This window comes from Narcine bancroftii, chromosome 4, assembly GCF_036971445.1.
Source record: "Narcine bancroftii isolate sNarBan1 chromosome 4, sNarBan1.hap1, whole genome shotgun sequence".
In the NCBI taxonomy this organism is placed as follows: Eukaryota; Metazoa; Chordata; class Chondrichthyes; order Torpediniformes; family Narcinidae; genus Narcine; species Narcine bancroftii.
The window spans coordinates 303,429,417-303,455,076 of record NC_091472.1 but is presented as its reverse complement, the minus strand read 5'-3'; the positions used below and the strand labels follow the sequence as shown (position 1 = coordinate 303,455,076).

General features: G+C 36.6%; 1 protein-coding gene across 1 annotated transcript in view; it reads left to right on the top strand.

Annotated features, from left to right (window-relative positions):
• gpr155a (G protein-coupled receptor 155a) overlaps positions 1-25,660 on the top strand; it is a 118,097-nt gene that overhangs the window by 12,519 nt on the left and 79,918 nt on the right. Inside the window, exon 3 of the mRNA XM_069935773.1 lies at positions 9,597-10,087. Coding sequence (XP_069791874.1) covers positions 9,631-10,087 — 457 coding nt within the window. The 5' untranslated portion in view covers positions 9,597-9,630. The remainder of the gene's footprint in view (positions 1-9,596; positions 10,088-25,660) is intronic.

Sequence of the window (25,660 nt, the reverse complement as noted above, 5' to 3'; positions counted from 1 at the left end):
TTAGGCCCTCAATGTTATACTGACCTATCTATTCCTACAAAAAAAACTAAATGCTCCCTACCTCATAACCTTCTATTTTTCTTTCATCCATGTGCCTATCTAAGAGTCTCTTAAGCACCTCTATTGTTCCAGCCTCCACCACCCCCTCTCGCAATGCATTCCAGGCACCCACAACTCTCTGTTATTTTTAAAAAAATCTTACCTAGATATCTCCCCACAGCTTTCTTCCCTTTACCTTGGACAGACGCCCTCTAGTATTTGCTACTCCCGCCCTGAGAAAAAAGTGCTGGCCTTCTACCTTGTAGACCTCTATTAAGTCACCTCATCCTTCACTCCAAAGAGAAAAGCCCTCGATATCCTGACTATTAAAGCCCAGCATACCATAGGCCTTCTTAACTATCCTATCAAACTGCACAGCAACCTTGAGAGATGTATGGATTTTGACCCCAAGGTCCCTCTGTTCTTCCACACTGTGAAATATCCTACCATTAACCATGTATTCTACCTTCAAATTTGACCTTCCAAAATGCATCACCTCACAATTATCTGGATTGAACTCCATCTGCCACTTGTCCATCCAACTCTGCATCCTGTCTATATCCTGTTGTAACCTTCAACCTTTGTATCATCCACAAACTTACTGACCCATACCTCTACTTCTTAGTCCAGATTATTTATAAAAATCACAGAGCAGGGGTCCCAGAACAGATCCCTGTGGAACCTCACAGGTTACTGGCCACTAGGCAGAATACTTTCCATCAACTAGTACTCTCTGCATTCTACAGCCAGATTTCTGAATCCACACAGCCAAGTTTCCATTGATCCCATGCCTCATGAATTTTTGGATGAGTTTCCCATGGGAGACCTTGTTAAATGCCTTACTAAAATCGATACACACCATATCTACCATCCTACTTTCATCAATTTCTTTTGTACCTCCTCAAAAAAACTCATTAGGCTCATGAAGCATGACATTCTTCAAGTTGTATGTAATTTTTTTCCATAGGTATACAACTATTCATCTCAGTAGCTATATGTAGAGAGGGTCAGATTTCCAAGTAATTGCATTACATTTCTTAGCCATTGCTAAGGCTATTTTAACAAATGAAATTTGGAATTTAGTTAGTTTATTACTTATTTCAATAAAGTTGCCCAAAAGATAATGGTCTATGTCGCCCATGAAGGCTGTCCCTGTTATCCTTGTTAATATTTCAATAATATCCTGCCAGAAAGGTCTCACCTTCACACACAACCATATGCATGTAAGAACATTCCTTTTCTGCCCCACACCTAAAACACATAAGCGATATTTCAGATTTTGATTTATGAAACTTCAGTGGTGTGACATATAATTGATGAAGAAAATTATATTGCACTAATTTGAATCTTGCCTTTATAATTGATGTCATGCTATCCAAATACCAATCAGACCAACATCTCATAATTGCAACACCTAGATCCGACTCATCTCTCTCTTTCAATCTTTGTAAACCCGGTTTTGCACTTTCATTCTGGAGAGCATAGTAATCTTAGTTATAAATTTAGGTGTATACCCCAGCCAAATCGTTCGTTCCATTTCACTAATTTCAAGTGGGGCAAAACTTGGCCCCATCTTTCTCTTAGGAACAATCTTACCTGGAGAAAACAAAAGAAAGTCTCATTAGCTACTCCGTATTTATTTCTTAATTTTTCAAAATACATGGGAGATCCCTCCAGATAACCATCATCAATATATCTTGTTCTTTTATCATAAGATGAATTTAATATTTTGTTACCCAGATTCATCGCAGCAACACATTTTTACATAATGGTGTTCCTAATTATATACCTGCTTTTTTTCCAATATGCTCATTTATTTCTTGCCATATTCTAATCCTATGTATTAATATAGGATTATCAGTCATTTTTTGTTATTAATTTAACATGCCACTTGTAAATAAAGTCCTTCGCTGTCTCTTCTTGTAATGAATTGAATCCCATTTGGATCCAAGAAGGAAGACTGTCTTCTTCAAAGGAGAATGATAAAAAATCTTGCTTATGCTGATAAACAGTATTTTTTAAAATCTGGAAGTCTAAGTCTTCCCAATTTATAATCCCATGTTAGCTTTTCCAGTGAAATTCTCGGCACTTTGTTATTCCATAGGAATTGCCTTAAATAATTATTCAATAATTTAAAGAAATTTTCAGGTAGTGCAATAGGCAACGATTGAAAAAGATACTGTAATCTTGGCATCACCTTCATTTTAATACAATTTACTCTTCCCAGCAGAGTAATCACAGCAGGTTTTTCCATTTCTGTAAATCTTTCTCTATTTTTTATAAAAGAGGAGTGTAATTAAATTTATATAAGTTCTGTAAATTGTTATCTGTCATTATTCTTAAATATTTGATTCCATCCATCTTCCATTTAAATCTCCTACCTTTTGATGTTTTTCAATGGCATTATCTCATTCTTGTCCATATTTATTTTATAACCTGATATTCTTCTATATTTTTCTCATGTTGTATGTAATTTTATCAAGGATTCATCAGCAAATAAGATAATTTTATGTTCTTCCTGTCCAACTTTGAAACCCTTATAATCTCTGCTAGTGACTCAATAGCTAGGATAAAATGTGCTGGAGACAAGGCTTCTTGATCTACTCAAGGGAGAAACCATTGACATCTGATTAGTAGTTATATTTTTGGCTTGTGGTTTATGATAGAGTTCTTATCCAGTTCATGAATTTTCTGCCTATACTAAATTTTTCCAATGTTTTAAATGAGAAAGACCATTATAATTGAGTTAATGCTTTTTCTACATCTATGATTTAACTTTGATTTTGCCATATGTATTATATTGAACAATCTACTTAGACTATTTGAGGTATGTCTTCCTTTAACAATCCCACCTGATCTGCATGTATTAATTTTGGTAGATATTGTCCCAGTCTATTAGCTAATACCTTTGCCAATATTTTATAATCAGCATTCAGGAGTGATGAAGTTTTTAATGGGTCTCGACTTTTCTTCGGTAGCACTCTAATTATAGCAGTTGAGAAAGATTCTGGGTGAGTCTCGGTCTCCATGCATCGCAAGAGGCATCAATAAATTGTTAAATTATTTGTAGAACTCAGGAGGAAACCCATTCTCTCCTGGAGATTTGTTAGTTTGTAAAGTACCCAAACCTTTCTCGAATTCTTTTCTTGTGAAGGGGGCATCTAAATCAATTCATTCTCTATCTTCTAATTTTGGAAGTTCAACATTTGATAAAAAAAATTTGTCCGTCTTATTTTCATCTCCTAATAATTCTGATTTATGTAGTTTCATATAATATTGTCTAAAATATTATTTATATCTTTTTGATTATATGTTATAATATCGGCTTCTGTTTTTATTGCATTTATCATTCTAGATGACTCCTCTGCCTTTAACTGCCAAGATAAAACTTTAAGTGCCCTTTCTCATAATTCATAATATTTTTGTTTGGTTTTTAATATAGTTTTTCCATTAAATACATTTGTAATGTGTTATAGTTCAATTTTTTTATTCTCTAATATTCTATATTTTTCTTGTAATCCTGTTCTCTGATATTCTTTTCCCAATTTTATGTCTTTTTCTAAACCATCTTGCTCTGTAGCATATTCTCTCTTTAACATTTTTTGCATAAGAAATTATTTGTCCTCTTAGGTAGGCTTTAAGCGTATCCCATATTAAAAAGCTATTCAGTAGAAGGAAGATTAGTTTCACAAAATAGTTCTATCTGTCTCTTAATAAACTCACAAAAATCCTTCCTTTTCAACTGTGTGGCATTGAGATGGTATCTATACATATTTTCTTGTTTTTCCATTATTGCAATAGTTAAAGTTAATGGTGAATGATCGGATAAAAGTCTCGCCGAATATTCCTTTTTTTTAAACCACTACTTTTTAACTGGGCATACATTAAAAACAAATCAATCCTTGTATATGAATCACATGCCCTTGAGCAGAACAAATAGTCTCTTTCTATGGGGTTAATGTGCCTCCGTATATCAATCAAATTTAAATCCATTGTTACTGTTCTGGCCCATTTATCCAATATAGAATCTATACAGAAATTTAAATCTCCGACCAGTATATTTTGTTTTCCTTCTGCTGCTTTTAAAAAGACTTCCTTCATAAAGGCTTCATCGTCAATTTGGTGCATAGATATTCATAAAAGTCCGTGATTCTATATACATTTTATAATGTGCCATTACAAATCTTCTGGCTTGGTCAGAGTCTCTTATGTTATTATTATTATTATTATTATATTTTTATTAATTAGAATTGCTACTCTTTCTTTTGAACCAAATGAAGACGATATTACTTGTTCCACCCATCGTCTTTTTAATTTAGCATGTTCCGATTAAGTAAGATGTGTTTCTTGTAGAAAGACTATATCTGGCTTTAATTTTTTTTTTAAGTGTGCCAAGACCTTCCTCCTTTTCACCAACCCATTTATCCCATTAACATTAAGACTAATTAAATTTTAGCATTCTATCACATTGATTCTTTTATACAAATATTGTTGAACAATAAAACCTTTTGGATTGTTTAACTAATAGTGATCTTTCCCCTTTTAAAAAAAAAACACACATGCAATGTCCCTGCCCTGAAGTTGACGTAAACAGGAAAGCCCATGAAAAAAAGCCCATGGAATCTCTCAAGGAAGAAAAACCACTTCCTTTAGTTCCACCTTTTATAAATACTCCTCTCCAGGCGCCATTCTCCCCCTTAGACTGAAGTCTCCACCCTGCTACTATTTTTCCCAAGTTTTCTCTCTTTTCTGAGCTCTCCATGAACGTTACAATAAAATTTACTTTTCAACAATAAATACAATACAGTTTTTTTTAAATCAACTTTAATTTAGGAATTGTAAACATTCTTCACTGTCTTCCTCTTTGGCCACACTAGTCTTTTTATAAATCTCGCAGGAAGTCTTCGTTCTTAGCCTTGAAAAATAATCAATGACCTCCTGCTACTTCGACCCTCAGAGTCGCGGGGTACGTCATCGAATATTTCAAGTTTTTGGAATGCAATTGTCTTGTTACATCATCAAACTCCTTCCTTTGCTTAATCAAAGTAAGACTAAAATCTTGAAAAAAATATCATTTTTTCATGGTCAATCTCAGGCGGCCCATTAATTTGCTTAGAGTGTTCATATGCTGCTCCCAGAATTGTCTCCCGTTCCTGGTAACTCAAAAGCCTTACCAGGACCGGTCATGATCGCTGGCTGTGCTGGATCCGAGGATCCAGTGGGCCCTTTCAATATGTAATTCTTCTCTGAATTTGTCTTCTCTCAGCACTCACAGGATCCATGTTTCAAAGATGTTCACTGGATCTCTTCCATCGATTTCTTTTATAAAAATTTTTTCTGTCTTATTATTTCATCTACTAAAATTCTCCATGTTGTCAATCTTGTCCACCAGGCCTTATCTGTCCGACTCTCATTGCTTACCATCTTTGTCCAAAGCTTTTAGCTTATCCTATGTTTTTACCAAGTCTACTTCTGCTTGGTTAATTCTTTCCATTAAGTCTTCAACGATTTCTTTAATTTCAGTTATCCTTTCAGTCATGTCTCTCATTACATTTTCAATGCCTGCAAATCAGTTGCTCAAGTTTTTCATTTTTTCCAGGATAATATTTAGTTCTTGCCCTGACTCATCAGCTCTGCCAGGGTCCACCGGGCCTGAAGCCACTCTTACACCACTCCCTTTTGGGCTTTCGCTCGACGTTCCTGGCTGAGTAGAAACTTCAATTTTTGTTCACAGCTGCTTGGTTTCTTAATACTTGTCCATATTTTAGTGAAAAAAATCTTAATTTTAACCATCTTTTAGATACTCTTCATGGAGTGCACAATCAAAACAAGTTGGTCTAAGTCCTTCAACCTTAATTTTTTTTAAAGAAAATCCTGCAGTTCCTCTTTCCTCATCTCAATATGTTCCAGCACATAAGCTTGTTCTATTCTGATCTCATCTTAACCAAGGTTCTTTTCTCTGGTTAATACTGAAGCAAAGTATTCATTTAGAACCTCCCCAACCTCCTCCGTTTTCAGGTAGTTGTTTCCTCCTTTATCCTTAAGCAGTCCTCCCCACTCATCCTTCTGTTGTTCATGTATTCATAGAATGCCTTGGATTCTCCTTAATCCTACTTCCCAATGCCTTCTTATGCCCCCTTCCAGTTCTCCTAAATCCTTTCTTAAGATCCTTCCTCGCTATCATATAATTCCCATGAGCAATTCCTGTTTTTTTTTTTGTTTCCTAATTCAAATGTATGCTTCCTTCTGAACTAGCTGCCTCACATGTTTAGTCAACCACAGTTCCCTGTTCCTACCAGTTTTTCCCTGTCCCATTTGGACAAATCTATCCAGAGCCCCATGCAAGTGGTTCCTAAACATCCTCCACATTACTTCTGCGCTTTCTCCTGAGATCATCTTTTCCCAATTTGTACTCCCTAATTCCTGCCTCATCTCATCGTAATTAACCCTTCCCCAATTAAGTACTTTACCATTTTGTTTGCTTTTATCCTAGTGCTAGCTATGCTAAAGTTCAGGGACTTGTGGTCACTATGTTCAAAATGCTCCCCCACCAAGAGGTCTGTCACCTGACCAGGTTGATTAGCCAGTACTAGATCCAGTATGGACTCTCCTCTAGTCGGCTGGTCCACACAATGTGTCAGGAATCCTTCTTGTGCACACCTGATGAATTTTGCCCCATCTATTCCTCTTGCAGAAAGGAGGTGCCAGTCAATATTGGGGAAGTTGAAGTCTCCCCTAACAACATCCCTGTTACTTGTGCACCATTCCAAACTCTGCCTTACTTGTGTGCCTCTCAGTGTCCAAGGACAATTTGGAAGATTGCTCCCAGTACAGTGATTGCTCCTTCTCTTTTTCTGATTTCCACCCACATCAACTCAGTAGACACTCCCTCCACAGTGTCCTCCCTTTCTGCAGCTGTGACCAGTAATGCTACTCCCCCCACCTCTTTTATCTCCCATCATATCCCTCTTTAACACATTAAAGTACCTGCATCAGCCAATACTGTCTTTGTCTGTAACGACCACAACATCTTAATTCTTCCTACTGATCTATGCTTTGGTTATCTCCTTTATTCCTAATATTCCTTGCATTGAAATAGACACGTTTCAAGCCCTTCAACTGACAACATTTATGCTTCCACTCTTACCTGTTCTTCCTCAGAAGCCCATCACACATTGCATCATCCTTTCCTTTCTTTTTCTCTATTCTCTGCCCGTACATTCTAGTTTCCATACCCCTGCCAAACTAGTTTAAACCTTCCCCCAACAACTCTAGCAAACCTGTCTGCCAGGATATTGGTCCCTCTCCAGTTTAGGTGCAGCCTATCTTTTTATACAGGTCATACCTTCCCCAGAAGAGATCCCAATGATCAACAATTCTGAAACCCTTCCCCTGCACCAACTCTTCAACCACGCATTCATCTGCCTCAACTTCACATTCCGACCCTCCCTGGCACGTGGCACAGGCAGTAATCCCAAGGTTACCACCCTTGATGTCCTGTTTTTAGCTTCCTTCCCAACTCCCTATATTCTCTCTTCAGGACCTCATCTCTTATCTATGTCATCGATACCAATGTGAACCACGATATCTGGCTGCTCACCCTCCCGCATCAGAATGCTGTGGAATTGATCTGAGATGACCCTGACCCTGGCACGAGGCGACATACCATCTGGGAATCTAGATCTTGTTCACAGAACCTCCTATGTATTCACCTAACTCTTGAACCCCCAATCACTATAGCTCTCCCATTCACCTCGCTTCCCTTCTTAGTCAAAGGATCAGAATCAATGCCAGAAATCTGGCCACTACACCGCATCTGCCTCTCAAATGATCCGACCATCCAGCTCCTACTTCCCTCACATGGTCTGTAAGGAGCTTCAGCTGCATTCACCACAGGTGAAATCATTAATTGTGCTTGCCCAGATTTTCTACACCCTGCAAACAGAGCATTCCACCGCTCTCCCAGCCCTCTCCATGACCTACTCTTTGTTACTACACAAAGATCTTATCTATTTTATGTCCTCCGCCTCTACTTGTCGAACCCTCTCCCACCAAAGCCTCTAACTCATCACTCCTATATTAGGCCATTCCTGCACTGGCTCCACCACTTGAGCTTCCATTCTCTTCATTGGCTATAGTTAATTGGCCAATGGAGAAGTTTAAAAGAGCACCTATCTATCATGCTTCTTTTTAACTGCTCTTCTTTTATTCTCACAGTCCCCAACGAGATTTAAATGGGGCGGAGTTCCCTACTGTGCATGTACAGGAAATAGAGGAGCTGCAAGTAAGTTGATAGCAGTAGAGGGAAGCCACGTTTTTTGAAGAAGGAGGACACCTCAATTGTTCTGTAATGAAAGGTCTCATCCCGGGAGCAGATGCGATGGAGGTGGAGAAATTGAGAAAAAAATGGAATCCTTACACAGGACATGGTATAAAGAGGTGTAGTTGAAGAGTCTGTGAGAGTTAGTAGGTTTGTAGAAAATATCTACAGGGAGTTTGTCTCCTGAGATGGACAACCATTTTAATTCCACTCACCATTCCCACTCCGAGATGTCAATGTATGGCCTCATGAGCTGCCAAACCGAGGCTACCCACAAATTGGAGGAACGATACCTAATATTCTGTGTGGGCACTCTCCAACCAGCATTAACAGCTTCTGTTTAACTATCCCTCACCCCACCTCTCTCTTTTCATATTCCTGTCTCCTACATCTCCCATCCGTACCCTTTCCTCTCCATTCAGCTTTTTTCTACTCTTCTACCTCTATCACCCATGATACCTATTAGCTTGTGCTCCTCCCCCTGCCACTTCTTCCCTCCTCTCCTCCCCCTCCCACCCCTGCTTTTTGCACAGCCCTTGACTAAGGGCTTATGCCTGAAATATTAGATAACTTTACTTCCCATCAGCATGACTCTAGTTGCTCTTTCACTTTTGTGCATTTCTCCACCTCTCATTCTCTGATTTCCCTCTGAAATTTAAATTGATGAGTCATCTATTACGAGGCATGTAAATACAAAAAGAAGAAGCCTTGAAGGAGCAAAGACTGCAGTATATTGAGTTATTGGCGCTCATGTACAACACTTGAGTAGAAATGAACCAAATACATGAAATTTCTCAAATGATGCCTTCTGAGAATGATAGGCATTGGGTGAAAAGCATTGGAGAATAACTTTGGGGGCATTATTGAAAATATCCTATGTTCATTCAGCTTGATGACAAGGTGGACATACCAAAATAAGTTTTCTCTCTGACACCAAATGAATGTTCATTAGTTTTCATTTGCTGTGATAACCGAGATAGAAACTCCCATGGTCATGAATAATTATATCATTATACCTGTTAACTGAAGATGCAGTAAACTGAAGACGCACTCAGAATTAGAATCCAATTGATTCTTGTAGCTCATCCAAACAGTTAAGATGAGAGTTGCCATTTGAGTGAGGAGCTTGAAACCATTTAATCAAATACCAGGGAAAAAAACAAAGTTAGTAGATGGATTAAGTCTCATCCTGAATACAGATCTTCAGATTACCATTAATGTGTTTGTTTCCTTTCAGCACCCATTGGCCATCTTTATCTATTGATTCATCAATGCTCTCATCATTGACTCAAGCCACACTTTTGAGTTCCTCTATGGAAAGAAACATGGCAAGTTTGGATATCGCCACAAATTCCTCCGAAGCTGTTGTTTCTGCAATGTCTATTAGCAGGCTCTTCCCTGCTCTTTTAGAATGCTTTGGCATTATACTTTGTGGATATGTTGCTGGACGAGTGAACCTCATTACTTCTACGGAGGCCAAAGGTTTAGGAAGCTTTGTGTCGATGTTTGCACTTCCTGCCCTACTTTTTCAGAATATGGTGGCTTTAGACTTTACTCACATAAACTGGATTTTTGTTTGCAGTATCCTTGTTGCTAAGGCTGCAGTTTTCATAATTGTCTGCATCCTCACACTGCTAATAGCAGGCCCAGAATGCCGATTTGGCAAAGCTGGACTCTTCCCAATCTTTGCCACACAGAGCAATGACTTTGCTTTGGGGTATCCTATAGGTAAGTCTATTACACAAAAATTTATTTACCTTGTTTTAGTTCCATCTAATCATCAAAATTTAAAGTGCTGCTTTTTGTATGTTTTTTTGGATGATTAAATGGTTAAAGTTGAGAGGGTAGAAGATTGATGGGCTGTGACTGTAGGCACTTTGATTACTTAACCAAGAGGTTTCATTGAAAAGGAAATACTGAGCAGCATGACCCCTCAAATAAATGCAGGTGGTCAATGAATATTTATGATTCTGCCAATAGTTGCTTTCATTGTGCCAGAGTTGATTGCAGAAAATATCGTTTCTGTGTTTGGGGGGAAAAAAACATTCTCATTTTAAAGCCATTTCCAGAAAAGAAACCGGTGTAAAATATACATGGCAATTTAACATGAAGTGAACAGTATTACCATAAGACATTAGACTGGAACTAGACTATTTGGCCCATCATATCTGCTCCACCATTCATTAATTTCTCCTTGTTACCCTTGATTCCCTTCCTAATCAAAAATCCATCTCTCTCAGTCTAAAATATACCCAATGACCTTGACCTCCACAACCAAACATGGCAATGAATTCCACAGATTCACCACCCTTTGGAAAAATAAATTCCTCCTCATTTCTGTTCTAAAGGGATGTTTTTGCTTTCTGAGGTGCTGCTCTCTGGTCCCAGCTGCCTCACTACAGGAAACAACCTCTCCACGTTCAGGATTTTCAGTGTTCAGTAGGTTTCAATGAGATTTCGTCTGCCCCCCACGCCCCCCCCCCCCCCCCCCCCCCCCGCCATTTTTCAAAATTCCTGCGAGTACAGTTCTTGTGTGATAACCCTTTCATTCTGGGGATCAGGCTCGTGAATCCCCCTGGATACTCCAATGCCAACACAATGGTACGCTACAGCCATTGGGCTGACAATGCTTTACCCTGGAGGATGTCAAGCTTCCTGAGTATTGTTGAAACTAAATTCATCCAAGAAAATCAAGAGTGTTCAATCACACACCTGGCTTGTACCTGGTGGATGGAGCATTGGAGAGTCAGGAGATTATTCAGTTGGAATAGGATGCTCGTTCTGCAGCTCTGGTAGCTATAATATTAGACTGCACCAGTTGAGGATCTGCTCATTACTGACTCTCAGGATGTTGATAGTGGGAGACTTGGTGATGGCAGTGTCATTGAATGTCATAATGATTAGACTCTCCTGTTGGAGATAGTTGTTGTATCACCCTATACCTCACTATTATCTTGTTAATAGCTCATTTCTTGAGGAGTTACCAATGAAACTGAGCATTGTACAATCATCAGGACACATCTCCAATTTGATTTCATATGGAAAGGAACTCCTTGACAAAGCAGTAGAAAATGGTCTGGTCTAACAAACTGTTCTGGATACTCTTGCAATAACATATTGGGGCTGGGATCATTTGATCTCCAACAACCACATTTATCTTACTCTGTTCAAGTCGGGACCCAATTAGAGTTTGATCAGATTTGTCATGTCCATATTTTCATAAATCTAAATACAACATTTGTTCCTCATGTGATCACAGAAATCAGAGACTTTTACACTCTCCAATGTTTTCATTCCATGCTTTCTTCCAAACTACTGCCTTGTAAACTGTGGATGTGCCGCTGAATGTATCCTGTCAGCATGCATCACTGCATGAGATGTGAAATGCACCACCTAAGACTGCAAGAAACCGCAGTTTTGTACCAGATGCCATAAATTTTAATTTTCCCGGAGCACCTTTATGCTGCTTCAGTTTCTTTCTTTTTCAATCTTTTTATTATTATTATAATTTATAAACACATACAGTTCAAAGAGATATAAAAAATACATAGTAAGTAATGAATTAATACAGAGATATTAAACAATAATATTACAGAATAAAAATATATCATTAAAAAAAGTTTTTAGATCAGTTTAGGGTGTGAACTATCTCTAAAAAAAAAGATATAATTAATAACAATATATGAAAAAAGAGAAAAAAAACCCCAAAAAAGAAGAAAAAACAAATCTGAATTAAAAAAAACTTTAAAAAAAAACCTACAGATATAGCTAAACCACGCCGATCACTCCGATCTCATCTTACAGCCCAATTATCATACATAATCATAGAAAGAAAACAGAGCCAGATCAACTCACCACAAATGAAAATATTGAATAAATGGTCGCCAGGTTAACTCAAACTTAGAAGGGGATTCATAGACAGAGTTTCTAATTTTCTCTAAATTTAAACATAGTATAGTTTGGGTAAACCATTGGAAAACAGTGGGAGGATTAACCTCTTTCCAATTCAATAGTATAGATCTTCTAGCCATTAGTGTAAGAAAAGCAATCATACGATCCGCAGGAAGAGATAAATAAGTCAAATCTATCATAGGTAATCCAAAAATTGCAGTAATGGGATGTGGTTGTAAATCAATATTCAAAACAGTAGATATAATGGAAAAAATTTCCTTCCAATAATTCTGTAAAGAGGGACAGGACCAAAACATATGTGTAAGGGAAGCTATTTCCAATTGACATTTATCACATATAGGATCGATATGAGAATAAAAGCGATGGAGTTTATCTTTAGACATATGAGCTCTATGAACAACTTTAAACTGTATTAGTGAATGTTTTGCACATAGAGAAGAAGAGTTTACCAGTCGCAGAATTTTATTCCAATTTTCATTGGAAATATGAAGGTTGAGTTCTCTTTCCCAATCATTTTTAAACTTTTCAAAAGTCCCAGAATTTATTTTTGTAATTATATTATATAATTTAGATATCACACGTTTTGGAGGGAATTTTGAATATAGTATATCCTCTAAAACAGTCGTAGTCTCCCGATTGGGAAAAGAGGGTAAAGTCGAAACTAAGAAACTCCTAATCTGCAAATATCGAAAGAAATGAGATCGAGGTAAATCATATTTCATGGATAATTGTTCAAATGACATGAAAGAGTTATCCAAGAATAAATCTGAAAAGCATGTTATACCTTTAACTTTCCAGAGTAAATAAGCTTGATCAATTAGAGAGGGATGAAAAAGGAAATTTAGTACAATAGGAGTTTCCAAGATAAAATGACTTAGGCCAAAAAATCTCCGGAATTGAAACCATATACGTAGTGTATGTTTAGCCATTGGATTATCAATTTGTTTATATAATTTAGTAAGAGTAAAAGGGAGAGCAGCTCCCAAAATAGAGCTAATTGAAAAATTTTGTATCGGTTTAATTTCTAAATTTACCCAATGGGGATTTAGAGATAATTCTGAATAATTCAACCAATACCTTAAGTAACTAATATTAATTGCCCAGTAATAAATTCTAAAGTTGGGTAATGCCAACCCTCCCTCTAGTTTAGATTTCTGTAAATATTTTTTCCCCAATCTAGGATTCTTGTTTTGCCAGATATACGAGGACAATTTAGAATCGACCTTATCAAAAAAAGATTTAGGAACAAAAATAGGTATAGCTTGGAATATATATAAAAATTCAGGTAAGATCATCATCTTAATAGCATTAATTCGGCCTATCATGGATAGGGATAATGGTGACCAATTGGTAAGTAAACTGCCGATCAGGTCCAATAGAGGTAAAAAATTAGTCCTAAACAAATCTTTATGTTTTTTAGTAATCTTAATCCCTAAATATATAAAATGGTCTCTAGCTATTTTAAAAGGCAAACTATCATAAATAGGAACCCATCCATTAAAAGGGAATAATTCACTTTTATTTAAGTTCAGTTTATATCCCGAAAAATTACTAAATTGGGCTAATAAAGATAAAACTGCAGGAATAGAATTTTCAGGATTGGAAATATATAACAATAAATCATCTGCATATAGTGATACTTTATGAATATCCCTGCAACGAATAATACCAGTAATATTGGGTGCTTCTCTGATAGCAATTGCCAAAGGTTCTAAAGCTAAGTTAAATAATAAAGGGCTAAGGGGGCACTCTTGCCTGGTGCCCCGAAATAATCGAAAATATGGCGATCTTTGGGTATTAGTAAAAACCGAGGCAACTGGGGAATTATAAAGAAGTTTAATCCAAGATATAAATATCGGACTAAAATTAAATTTTTCAAGAACTGTAAATAAATAAGGCCATTCTACTCTATCGAAGGCCTTCTCAGCATCTAGTGAAATAACACATTCTGAAGACTTATGTGAAGGAGTGTAAATAATATTCATCGATCTTCTAATATTAAAGGAGGAATAACGATTTTTAATGAATCCAGTCTGGTCTTCAGAGATAATATATGGTAATATCTTCTCTAGCCTTGTCGCTAGAATTTTAGAGAAGATCTTAGAATCAACATTCAACAAAGAAATAGGTCTATAAGAAGAACATTCGGTCGGGTCTTTATTTTTTTTCAAGATTAGAGAAATCGTAGCTCTGTAAAATGATTGTGGTAGTTTACCCAATGTGATAGATTCATCAAACATCTTAATCAGCCAGGGAGAGAGAGTAGAAGAAAAAGCTTTATAAAATTCCACAGAATATCCATCAGGACCTGGTGCTTTCCCCGAGTTCAGTGAGAAAATAGTATTATTGATCTCCGAATCTGTAATGGGTTTACTTAATTCTAAGTTATCTTGAGGTAATACTTTTGGGAGTTTCAAATGTTCTAAAAAATTAAACATATTACTAAGGTCTTGAGGGGATTCTGTACTATATATGGATGTATAAAAATTTTGGAAAGATTGATTTATCTCTTCCTGGTTAACAGTCAGTTCTCCATTCTGTTTGCGAATCTCCACAATTTGGCGTCTAGCTGAAATATTCTTCAGATGATTAGGCTGCTTCAGTTTCAAGGCTGCTGATCACTGCCCTCAAGAATTTGGCTTTCCACATTTGGATCAAGGCTGTGATGAGGTCTGGAGTAAAGAGATATTGATGAAAGTCAAATTAGATGAACAGGTAATGATTGAAGAGTAAGTGCCATATGATAACACTATCAACAATACCTTCCATCTCAATGGCTGGTGGAGGATTGTGTAAAATTCCAAGCTCCACATCATAAGGAATGACAAGGGGTTTTAGAGGATGCCAGAATTACCCATATGATACAAGGTGTAGCAAGATCTAAACAAAAGGTTTCTGAAATTTGCACGGTTTTTCAATGCAGCAAGTAGAGATGGTGGATGTAAAATGAACTGTCTGGGGAACAAGACAGAAAATGGGAATGCTTTAGAAAAAAGGTTGCTGTGGCCAACAACAACATTCCTGCAAGCTTAGCGGAATAGGATTCAGAATAAATTTGCAAAAGACTTGAACATTCTTGAAAAATTGATTTGCAGATTTTTTTTGAAAGGAAAATCTGTTATTTTAGTGTAAAATGGGCAGTTCTTTTAAAGAATTGAGGTTAAATTAGAGATGAAATAGTCTCCATCATTTCAGTGAGATCCTATGAGAATAGCTGTAAACATTTTGAATAGCGGAACTTAAACTAAAGCTGTGCCTTTAAGGATTTCTGGATGTCCCATTCCATGAGAAATAAATTGATTAATAAGGTCATAACTGTTACAGACATGTTTTTATTAATCTTTAGGTTTATGTGTGTGTGTGAGTGTGTGTGTGTCTATATATATATATATATGTGTGTGTGTGTGTGTATATATATATATGTGTGTGTATATATATATATGTGTGTGTATATATATATATGTATATATATATATGTATGTGTATATGTATGTGTATATATATGTATATATATATATATGTGTGTGTATATATATATATATGTGTGTGTATATATGTGTGTGTATATATGTGTGTGTATATATGTGTGTGTATATATATGTGTGTATATATATGTGTGTATATATATGTGTGTATATATATGTGTGTATATATATATGTGTGTGTATATATATATATATATGTGTGTGTATATATATGTCTATATATATATATATATATGTGTGTGTGTGTATATATATATATATATATATATTTAAAGTTACTTTGTGGGTTTGGAAATGGGAAAGAGACACGCAGATAACACACATACTGGAGACAACTTGTCTGGAGTTAGAGCAATCATAAAACCAGGATTGATTGTTCCATTGAAAGTCTGAAGCAATGGATGTTGTCTAAAGAAGACACCTGGGAAAATGAAACTAACAGAGTTAGTATTGCTTAAGCCGGTCATGTGATTCAGACCCTTGTAAAAAACATTTTAAGTATCAGAGAATCATCTGGACACAAAATTGGAGTGGCTTCGGAGAGGATGGCCACTTTGACTGTTTCTCTTTGTCAAGAGAGAGAGCAGTGCTGATGTGACTATTGTAATAGTCACCACTGACTGATCCATATTTGGGTAAAAGAAAGGAAGATCATTCTTGCAGTTGGATCCTAACCATTCTGATAGTTATTTCATTTAGCCCTTGTCTGGGTTTGTGAAAGCATAGTATAAATCGCGTTCTTCTTGCAAGAGAGGGGAATTGTGGAAAAATCTTTCGTATGAAGAAATAATTATCTGGTAGCAACTTGACAAGAATTTGTGAGTTTTGAGAAAATTGATGACTTGGTGCCTCTCTACTCCATAATTACTTTTAAACATCAGTTTAAAGACACTGAATTTCAATGCAAGATTTCTAAGACTGAACTTTGAATTGGACTTTACAGAATTGTAAACCATACACACACATATACATTTGTGCATAGTTGGGGTTAAGTTAATTAAGATTCTATGTTCTTAATAGTTATTAATAAAATATGTTGTTTTAAAGATACTATTGTCTTGGTGAATTTCTATTGCTGCTGGTCTATGTCATAACAAATTGGAGGATTGTTCAGAATAATAACCAAAATTGGAGCTTATTGATCAATTAATTTTCAATTTGTTTGGTTAAATTCCTTTTTGAAAGCCAATTAAAAGGCTGGTGTGTGTGGAATCAGCAGCAATGGATATCGATACGTTTTTGGCATCACCAACCTCTGCAGATTTGCAGGGGCAAAAAGGAGTGAGACAGTGACTATTGCCCAAAAGTTGGAACTTGTGGGGATAAAACCATCAATGAAAAAATTTGAGATCCAGAGAATTATAGCTGAGAACGATATAAAAGTATGGAGTTAAAACAATTTCCTGAGAGCAAATCTCTTGAGCAGCAGTTATAGCTAGGACAGATGTAGTGAGAAAAAAATAGAATTGAGAGAGAGAGAGAGAGAGAGAGAAAGACCAAGTGCAGCATGAGTTAGAAAGAATTCAGGGGAAAGGAGAAAAGAAAAATGGAAGAAGGTGAAAGGCAAAAGGAAGAAGCAGAGAAAAAAAGAGAGGAAGCCGAAAGGCAGAGACCGTTTGAGAGAGAACAAAAGAAGGTGGAACTAGAGTTCGAAGAACGTTGAGCTGAGGAAGCAGAAAAACAAAGGGAGTTTGAAAGAAATAGAAGAGAAGGAGGAGATCCATCTCATGGTCCTCATGAGAGTTTTATGACTAGTAGGGAGGTGAAATTAGTTCCTCAGTTTGATGAAGCTGATATTGATAAATACTTTCAGCATTTTGAGAAAGTTGCTGAGAGCCTGAAATCGCAAGAAACCATGTTTCAGAGTGTGATTAAAGCTCAGGAGGCTTGCCTTACAATTCAACGAGCTGTTGATTATGATTCTGTAAAGCACGCTGCGCTTAAGGCTTATGAATTGGTTCCAGAAGCTTGAAGACAAAAATTCAGGAATTTGAGACACAGTCTTATAGGGATTTTGCAAATGACAAAGCTGTGTACTTTGATTGATGGTGCACATCAAAAGAGATTAATGGTGATTATAACAGACTGAAAGAGTTGGTGTTTGTGGAAGAAATTAAAAGGTGTGTTCCTAAACACACAAAACCATATTTAGATGAAAAGGGACTGTAAATTTGGCAGGATTTGTACCCAGTAGACCTTTCCAAAAGGGTAATGAGGAATATCCAATAAATTAGAAAAAAAATGGGGAAGTAGTGCAATGAGTAAAGAAGAAGGGAAGTAAGAAAAAGAAAAACCTTCAGGTCCACTTTGCCACTATGGTAAGAAACCTGGTCACGTAATAGCAAATTGTCCTGCGCTAAAGAAAAAGAAAGAAAAGGAGATAGGACCAGATGCCTGTATTCAAATGAAAAAAAAGGTTCTTGAGATGCTGGTAAAATTAGGAAGGAACTCAAACATTTTGTGTCAAAGGGTAAGGTTTCGTTAGAGGAAGGGTTACCACAGATGACAGTAAAAATCCTTCGAGGTACTGGGGCTGCCCAGTCACTCATATTAGACAGTGTTTTAGAGTTCAGCGATGTCTGCCACAGATGACATGAATTTGATCACCTCATCTGCATATCATCCAGAATCTCACGGGTACTTGGAGAGGTTTCATTTGACCTTAAAAACCATGATGAGGACCTGTTGTGAGAATGAGAAAGACTGAGGTGAAGGTGTCCATTTGCTCTTGTTTGCGGTAAAGGAATCTGTACAAGAATCATTAGGTATTTGTCCTTTTGAGTTGGTATTTGGACATCAAGTTCGAGGACCTTTAATGTTGTTGAAGGAGCAATGGGTTAATAAGGATATGCAGTTGAATTTGTTAGATTATGTTTCAAAGTTTATAAATCATTTGCAAAGTCTTTAAAATAGCTGAAGAGAATTTGAAAACAGCTCAAGATAAAGTGAAAGTCTGGTATGATTTTTTTTTTAAAAAGAGAATGAGAATTTTTAAACCAGGGGATAAAGTGTTAACTCTGCTCCCAACAAATTCAAATCCTCTTGGGGCAAAATTTTCAGGACTGGATGAGGTAGAGTCAAAGGTAAATGAAGTCAACTACGTAGTTAAGGCACCTGATAGGAGATGTAAACCACAACGCTGCCATGTCAACATGTTAAAACTTTATTTTGAGAATTTGGATGTTATCAAGAAGCAGCCTTCATTAGAGGTTATTGATAAAACTGAGGAATTTATGGATCATGAGATGATACAAGTTGACCCTTGTAGATCAAGAGATGATATTATTAGACAATCTACTTCAAATTCAAGTTCACCTTGTGTCCTGGTGCCTAAATCGGATAGGGTGGTTAGATTTTGCACTGGTTATAGAAATGTTAATACAGTAACAGAGACAGATGCTTATCCTATCCCTCGGGTGGATGATTGTGTAGACAAAGTTGGAAAGGCTAAATTTCTTATGAAGATGGACTTATTAAAAGGTTAAAAGGTGTTCCCTTAACAGAGAGAGGTAAGGAAATTTCTGCATTCGTAACCCCGTCAGGTTATATGGATTAGTGTTCTACTGTTTGAAATGAAGAATGCTCCAGGAACATTTCAAAGGATGTTCATTTCTGTGATTCAAGCTTCAGAGCAGTGATTCTCAACATTTTTCTTTCCACTCACATACTACTTTAAGTAATCCCTATGCCATCGGTGCTCTGTGAGGGATTGCTTAAGGAGGTATGCGAGTGGGAAAGGAAGGTTCAGAACCTCTGCTCCAGACCCAATTGTTACTGAAATATTTTGCTTGAGAAAAATTGTCATTATCCCATTTCCTTTGGAGTTATGAAACCGTGCACATACTGAGTCAATTAGGTACGATTAAAACAGTGGTTTTTTCTTTCCACTCGTGTACCACATTAAGCAATCCCTTAAAGTAGTATGTGAGTTGAAAGATTTAGAGCATTGATGATTTGGTTACTGGGAATGATACCTGGGAAGCATATATGTTTGCATTAGAGATGTTGTTCATTAAACATTTAGAAGCAAGTCTTACTGTTAATTTAGCTAAAAGTGAATTTTGTCATGATACAGTGACTTATGGTTAAATTGTTGGTCAAGGAAAATTGGTGCCTGTCCAGGCGAGAGTTGAGAATTTCTGAGTTTCCCTTTCCCACAGGTAAAAAAAAATAAAAATTTGCTGTTATTGTCCTTCCTTTGACTAATCTTCTGATAAAGGGGGTTAGTTTTATTTGGACAACCATTTGTCAGGAAGCATTTGACAAGCTGAAAGACCTTTTATGTCACAACCCTGTGCTTAAGTCACCTGACTTTGAGAAGCCATTTTCTTTTGCAGTCGATGCTAGTGATAAAGCTACAGGAGCAGTTCTATTACAAACGATTGGTCGAGATGAAATTGACCAATCAGTGGCTTACATATCTAAGAAATTCAATAACCATCAAAAGAATTATTCTACTATTGAAAAAGAATTATTGACCCTTGTGTGGGCTTTGCAGCATTTCAATGTTTACATTTGCACTGCTTGGGAGCTGATTGTTGTTTGCACTGATCATAATCCTTTAGTGTTTTCATTCGCCCATAGTTGGGGTTAAGTTTAGAGATGAGTAGATTTTATATAATAAAAAATTATTGTTTTAAATATACCATTGGCGAATTTCTATAGCTGCTGGTCGATGTCATAGCAGCTAGGCAGCAAAAGTTGTCAGCAGAAAGGCATTGCTATTTAATATGACACTATCCAGGATGCTGATCAAGGAAATCTTGTAAATATATAAAATTCCAACTTATTGCAGTTCATTGAAGCCACTATTATTTACTGAGGTGCTACTGATCTACCACTGTATTAGAGTCAGCTCCCTATTTTTGGCCCAAAAGTCTGGTAAAGTGTTTTACATATATTGCGTGTAAAAGTCGATCACTCTATTTTCCGCCCATCCACCCAACAGAGCTCCCGTCAGCATACTGCAGTCTATGCCCCAGCCACTTGCCCATCTGAGTTCTCAATACCCTAACCGTCATCCCTTGCCTGGGTCCCAGCCACCTGCCCATCCGAGCTCCCGACGTCCCATCCGCAGACTCTTGCCTAGGCTCTGCCTATCCAAGCTCCTGACCATTGTCCCTTACCAAGGCCCCGCCACCTGCCATTTGAGCTCCCATCACACTGACCGTGAACTCTTGCTTAGGCCCTGACCGCCCGTCCATCCAAGTTTCTGATGTCCCCAACCACAAGCTCTCACCTAACCCCCAATCGCCCACCTGGCCATCCGAACTCCCGACACCCTGAAGGCGGACTTACCACTCAGTCGAGCTCCAGGTGCCCCAAACAACACAGGTACTTGGCCATGGTCAAAAGTAGCATGCGTGTAATAGACGAACTCTTAAATTTTAACATTAAAAATTGGTTCACAAAATTTGACTATTACACTCGCATATACAGCACATTTTATTATTTTTTTTAACTTGTTTACTCTGGAAGAGGGTATAACTTTAGATAAGTGGTGATTCATCTTCTGCTATTCGAGGTACTGGGTGAGTAATGTGGTACTCTGGTACATGTATTGCATGCTTAGTTGTGCTGTACAATATTATGCTTTTGCTTCGGGTCCTATTAAGTTTCCTGGACAGTAACTTAATCTGTTCCAGCCTAGAGATGTAAATATAGACTGATGTACAAGGTCAAAGTGCTTTTCATTAATTGATTGCAGTTAAGCATTGATCTGAGCTGCATTCAGAATCTCTGTGGTTTCTTGCAATCTTAGGTGCAGCATTTCTTGTACCATGTAGTTATGCATGCTGACAGGATATTTTCAGTGGTGCATTCACATTAGAGGGTGTTTTAAAAAAAAAGTTATCTGCTTTCTGTGATCACATGATGAACAAATGTCGTATTGCGATTTTATGAAGATTACGGGCATGACAAACCTGATCAAACTATGGACTACATAACATTCGTTATGTTCCAGGTGCAATTCCTCCTCAAGAGGTCAATTCCCATTAAACTGTATTTATAATCCTCATCCCAAGCCAGCTTTCGAAAATAAATATAGTTGACGCAGAAGTGCATCTTAAATTCTGTGCCCTAATGTATCTGTTTTGAGTCTCTTCTAAAATTAATATACTGTCTCAATGCTAAAACCAAATGCCACTCAACCTACCACAGGGAACATGTAATAATCCTTTTGATATTTCAGAATAAGTATGCTAAATATACAGGACTCTAATGTGATAGTTCATCATCCCAAGTTGTCTCTTTGTGTCAGTGAGTTTCTTATTTGGATAAAAACTATACAGTTGTTATAATATTTGGCTACTTCTTTTATTTCATTGAGGTAATGTTTATTGTCATACAGTAAAAGCACAAAATGCTGGAGAAGCTCAGCAGGCCAAACAATGTCCTTTATGTAGCAAAGGTAAAGATACAGAACTGATGTTTCGGGCTGGAACCCTTGATCAAAGTATGAGAAAATGACAGCAAGAGTCCGAACAAAAGAGTGGGAGGGCATTGTCATACACATGAGTACAAAGCACAAATACACTGCAAATCATATTTATATACATAGTGCAAGGAAAAAAGTGGTTCATCAATAGTGCAGACAGGTTTTCTGGTGATTCCAAGTACTTTAAGGCTTGGGTAGTAAGGGGAGGGTTAAAAGCCTGATAATTATTAGATAAAAATTATTCTTGAACACAGAGTTGCCAGAGGTCCCATTACAGTATTTGAAATTGTTACTGATGCCATCATATTTTAATTTCTGGCTGGATAGATAACAAGCTCTTACAGATTTATTCATGTTTATAAATTCACAGAACACTGTTTTAACTATTTTTGTAAATTATACTAATTTGTAGAACAGAATCTGTTTATCTGTATTCCTGTAAGTATGCTAACCAACCATGATGTTCCATGAGGTGATTCACCAATTTATTTTATTGTTGAATTTATGGTTAGGGATAGGGTTGCACTGCTACGTCAAATGTCCTTTTGGCTTTGAAAGGGCTTAATATTTGAGGAAGATATAAATATAGCTGAAAAATTCTACAAGGATGGAAATAGTAAGCACTCTTGGATCTGCTACTGAACACCACTTCAAGAAATATTCTAAAATTGTTTTGTATGAAGAAGAATTTGGGCTCTGAATCCAGTGGTCACCTCAGACTCAAATGCCAAGGTATTTGCATAAGCAATGAGAGTTTATTCCAAACCACTCACTCTAATAATTCAAATAACACTTGGGAATCAAATGGTATTCAAGTTTGTGAAGAATATTTCAAGACAACAGCAGCAGGAAAGCAATGATTTTTTAAATTTGTTTTTCAAGATCCTTGCAGTGGTAACAAAAACATTTTTATTTGGGGAGCACAGAAGCCTCAGCAGTGAAATGAGGCAGATGTATCAGACAGCAATACTCAAGATGAACTTCCAATTGTGAATACAATATATCAGGTGCTGAAAGCTGAAGTGGGATCATTTGGATTCTGAACTTGTTACATTTATATTTTTTCCACATCGGAGTACATTCACTACACCAAACCCAAGTCTGTTCTTAGAACATTCCCAGCAATCCCTTTGACATGGACTTTGTGTGGCGATTATGTAACTAGTACTGAGATTATTCTGTGCATCTGCAGAATAATTCACTTAAAAGAAGTTGCTCTGTACAAAAGCACATTGTCAATGCTTTTTAAAAAAAATTGCTGTTATGCCAAGAGAAAGAGGAATACATTACCATTTGTTAAGCTTTAGCAGATCCTATATTTCTTCATGATTCTGCAGAAGTTACACTCGTGAAAAGAGAAGCAGAATTTGTAGAAAACAATAGAAACCCTTGGTTGCTAATTCAGATCATTTTTTTTTGAATTGGAATATGTAATGTCCAGAGGCAAAGAGAAAGATCTCTAACCCCTGCAGTCTGTTTTCTGCTCAAAAGTTAACGGGCTATAATGGAGAATTGAGCTAATTTAATCACATCTTTCTGAGCAGGGTCAATCTGCTTTTAATCCTCCAGAGAACTATTCCAAAATGTTGCTTTCTTGGTTATGCTCTTGGTATGCATATTTTGGTTGAAACTAAGACATGTGAGATGGGAACTACGTCAGTCCTTTACATTTAGCGAGGGTTGAGGGTTTTTGTGTTGGGTTCCTATATTGTTAGAACAGGCTGAACTAAAATCTGCTCCTAATTTGTCGTATGGAAAAGATTTCTGTTCATGATTCTTATTTTTATGCTGTGAAATTTTCCCTTGGTATGCCTTTTACATATTGTTGACTCGGATTTTTGTGATGTGCTTTAACAAAAACTGAAAAATTAAATACAAAATATTAGTTGCATTTATTCAACAATGCAAAATATTTCAAATTGTAGAGTATGAAAACATATTAATATTGAACTGAGATATATATTGGCATCTTTCCACAGATGATGCTTGATCTTCTAAATGTTTATTGCATTTTTGGTTTTTGCTTCATATTTTTTATCGGAAAATATTGCTCATTGAAGTATTTTCCTCGCAGAAATGCCAGACCTTGGAATCGTTCTGCTTATCTCTCCGATAATATTTCTATTTGTGGATTTATTTACTGTTCATCTTTTTGTTTGTCTCCTCCCTCTGTACTTAACTGGAATTATCCTCCAGTATTCCCTCAAACTGGTAGGCCTTTGAGCATAAAGAACAATTTTTAGTATATCCATGAATGATGCCTGGCTTTCTGACTAGTTCATCTTGAGTGTTGCTGTCTGATATATCTGCCTCATTTCACTGCTGAGGCAAATAAACAAATAAAAATGTTTTTGTTACCTCTGCAAGGATCTTGGAAAAACTAATTTAAAAAATCATTGCTTTCCTGCTGCTGCTGTCTTGAAATATGCTTCACAAACTTAAATACCATTTGATTCCCAAGTGTTATTTGAATTATTAGAGTGAGTGCTTTGGAATAACCTCTCATTGCTTGTGCATTTGAGTTCTGCTCTTGTTTTAATTTCGAATTTCCAGCATCCATATTACTTGCATTTTGTAAATTTGAGCAAAAGCGGTCACTTATAACATAGGGCATTTAGCTAGTAATTTGACACAATTCTGAGAGAAAGACTAAATAATTTTAAATCATGTTGGCTGAATGATAAACATTTTCTGGAACACATTTAAGTTTGTTGTTGAAATTTTATCCGAGGTCTTTTGACCTTGGCAGAAAGAAGCTGTTAGTGTTGCTTGCAGAAATCCCAAATAACTCATCACAGTGTGTTATAGGCCACAGATTGAAGAACTTAGTCTTTATAGCATTTCATAAAATGTGTGAACATTCCAAGAAATCATTTAATAATTTATGTCAACAATACAAGTTGCACGTGCATAATATTTTTGACATTGAACAGTCCCAGAAATAGAACTGGACAAAAGTAATGCTGAGCCAAAGATAGACACAAGCTTAGAAGTAAGAAAGATGCTTAATAGAAAGGAATTCCAGAAAGTGGACCAGATACTATTATATTACCTGCAGCCAATGGGTAAAGGGGAATGCACAAGAAGTTTAAAAAACTTCAAGAGCAAGCTCTTATGGATGCCTTGGCATTGAGCTCTGGAATACACTCTCCAAACATCATCTTCTGCTCCTTTTAAGATACTCCATTAAACCTATCCAGTCCTAAAATATCATCTACAGCATTTAGAAGAGTACTAAATTTTGCTTTCTATATTGTTGATGAAATGTTGTTGTCAGATTGACTACGTTAAAGATGTTCAGTATACGCTTCAGCCAGATGCAAGGATTATTCTGCACAAATATCATTCTATTCTTCTCACATTTAATGTCAGAGTACATACATACTGAGATTCTTTTTTTTTGCAGGCAAGGCAGAATGACCACGTATTGGTCATGCAAAAAAATGTACACAGCATATAACAGAT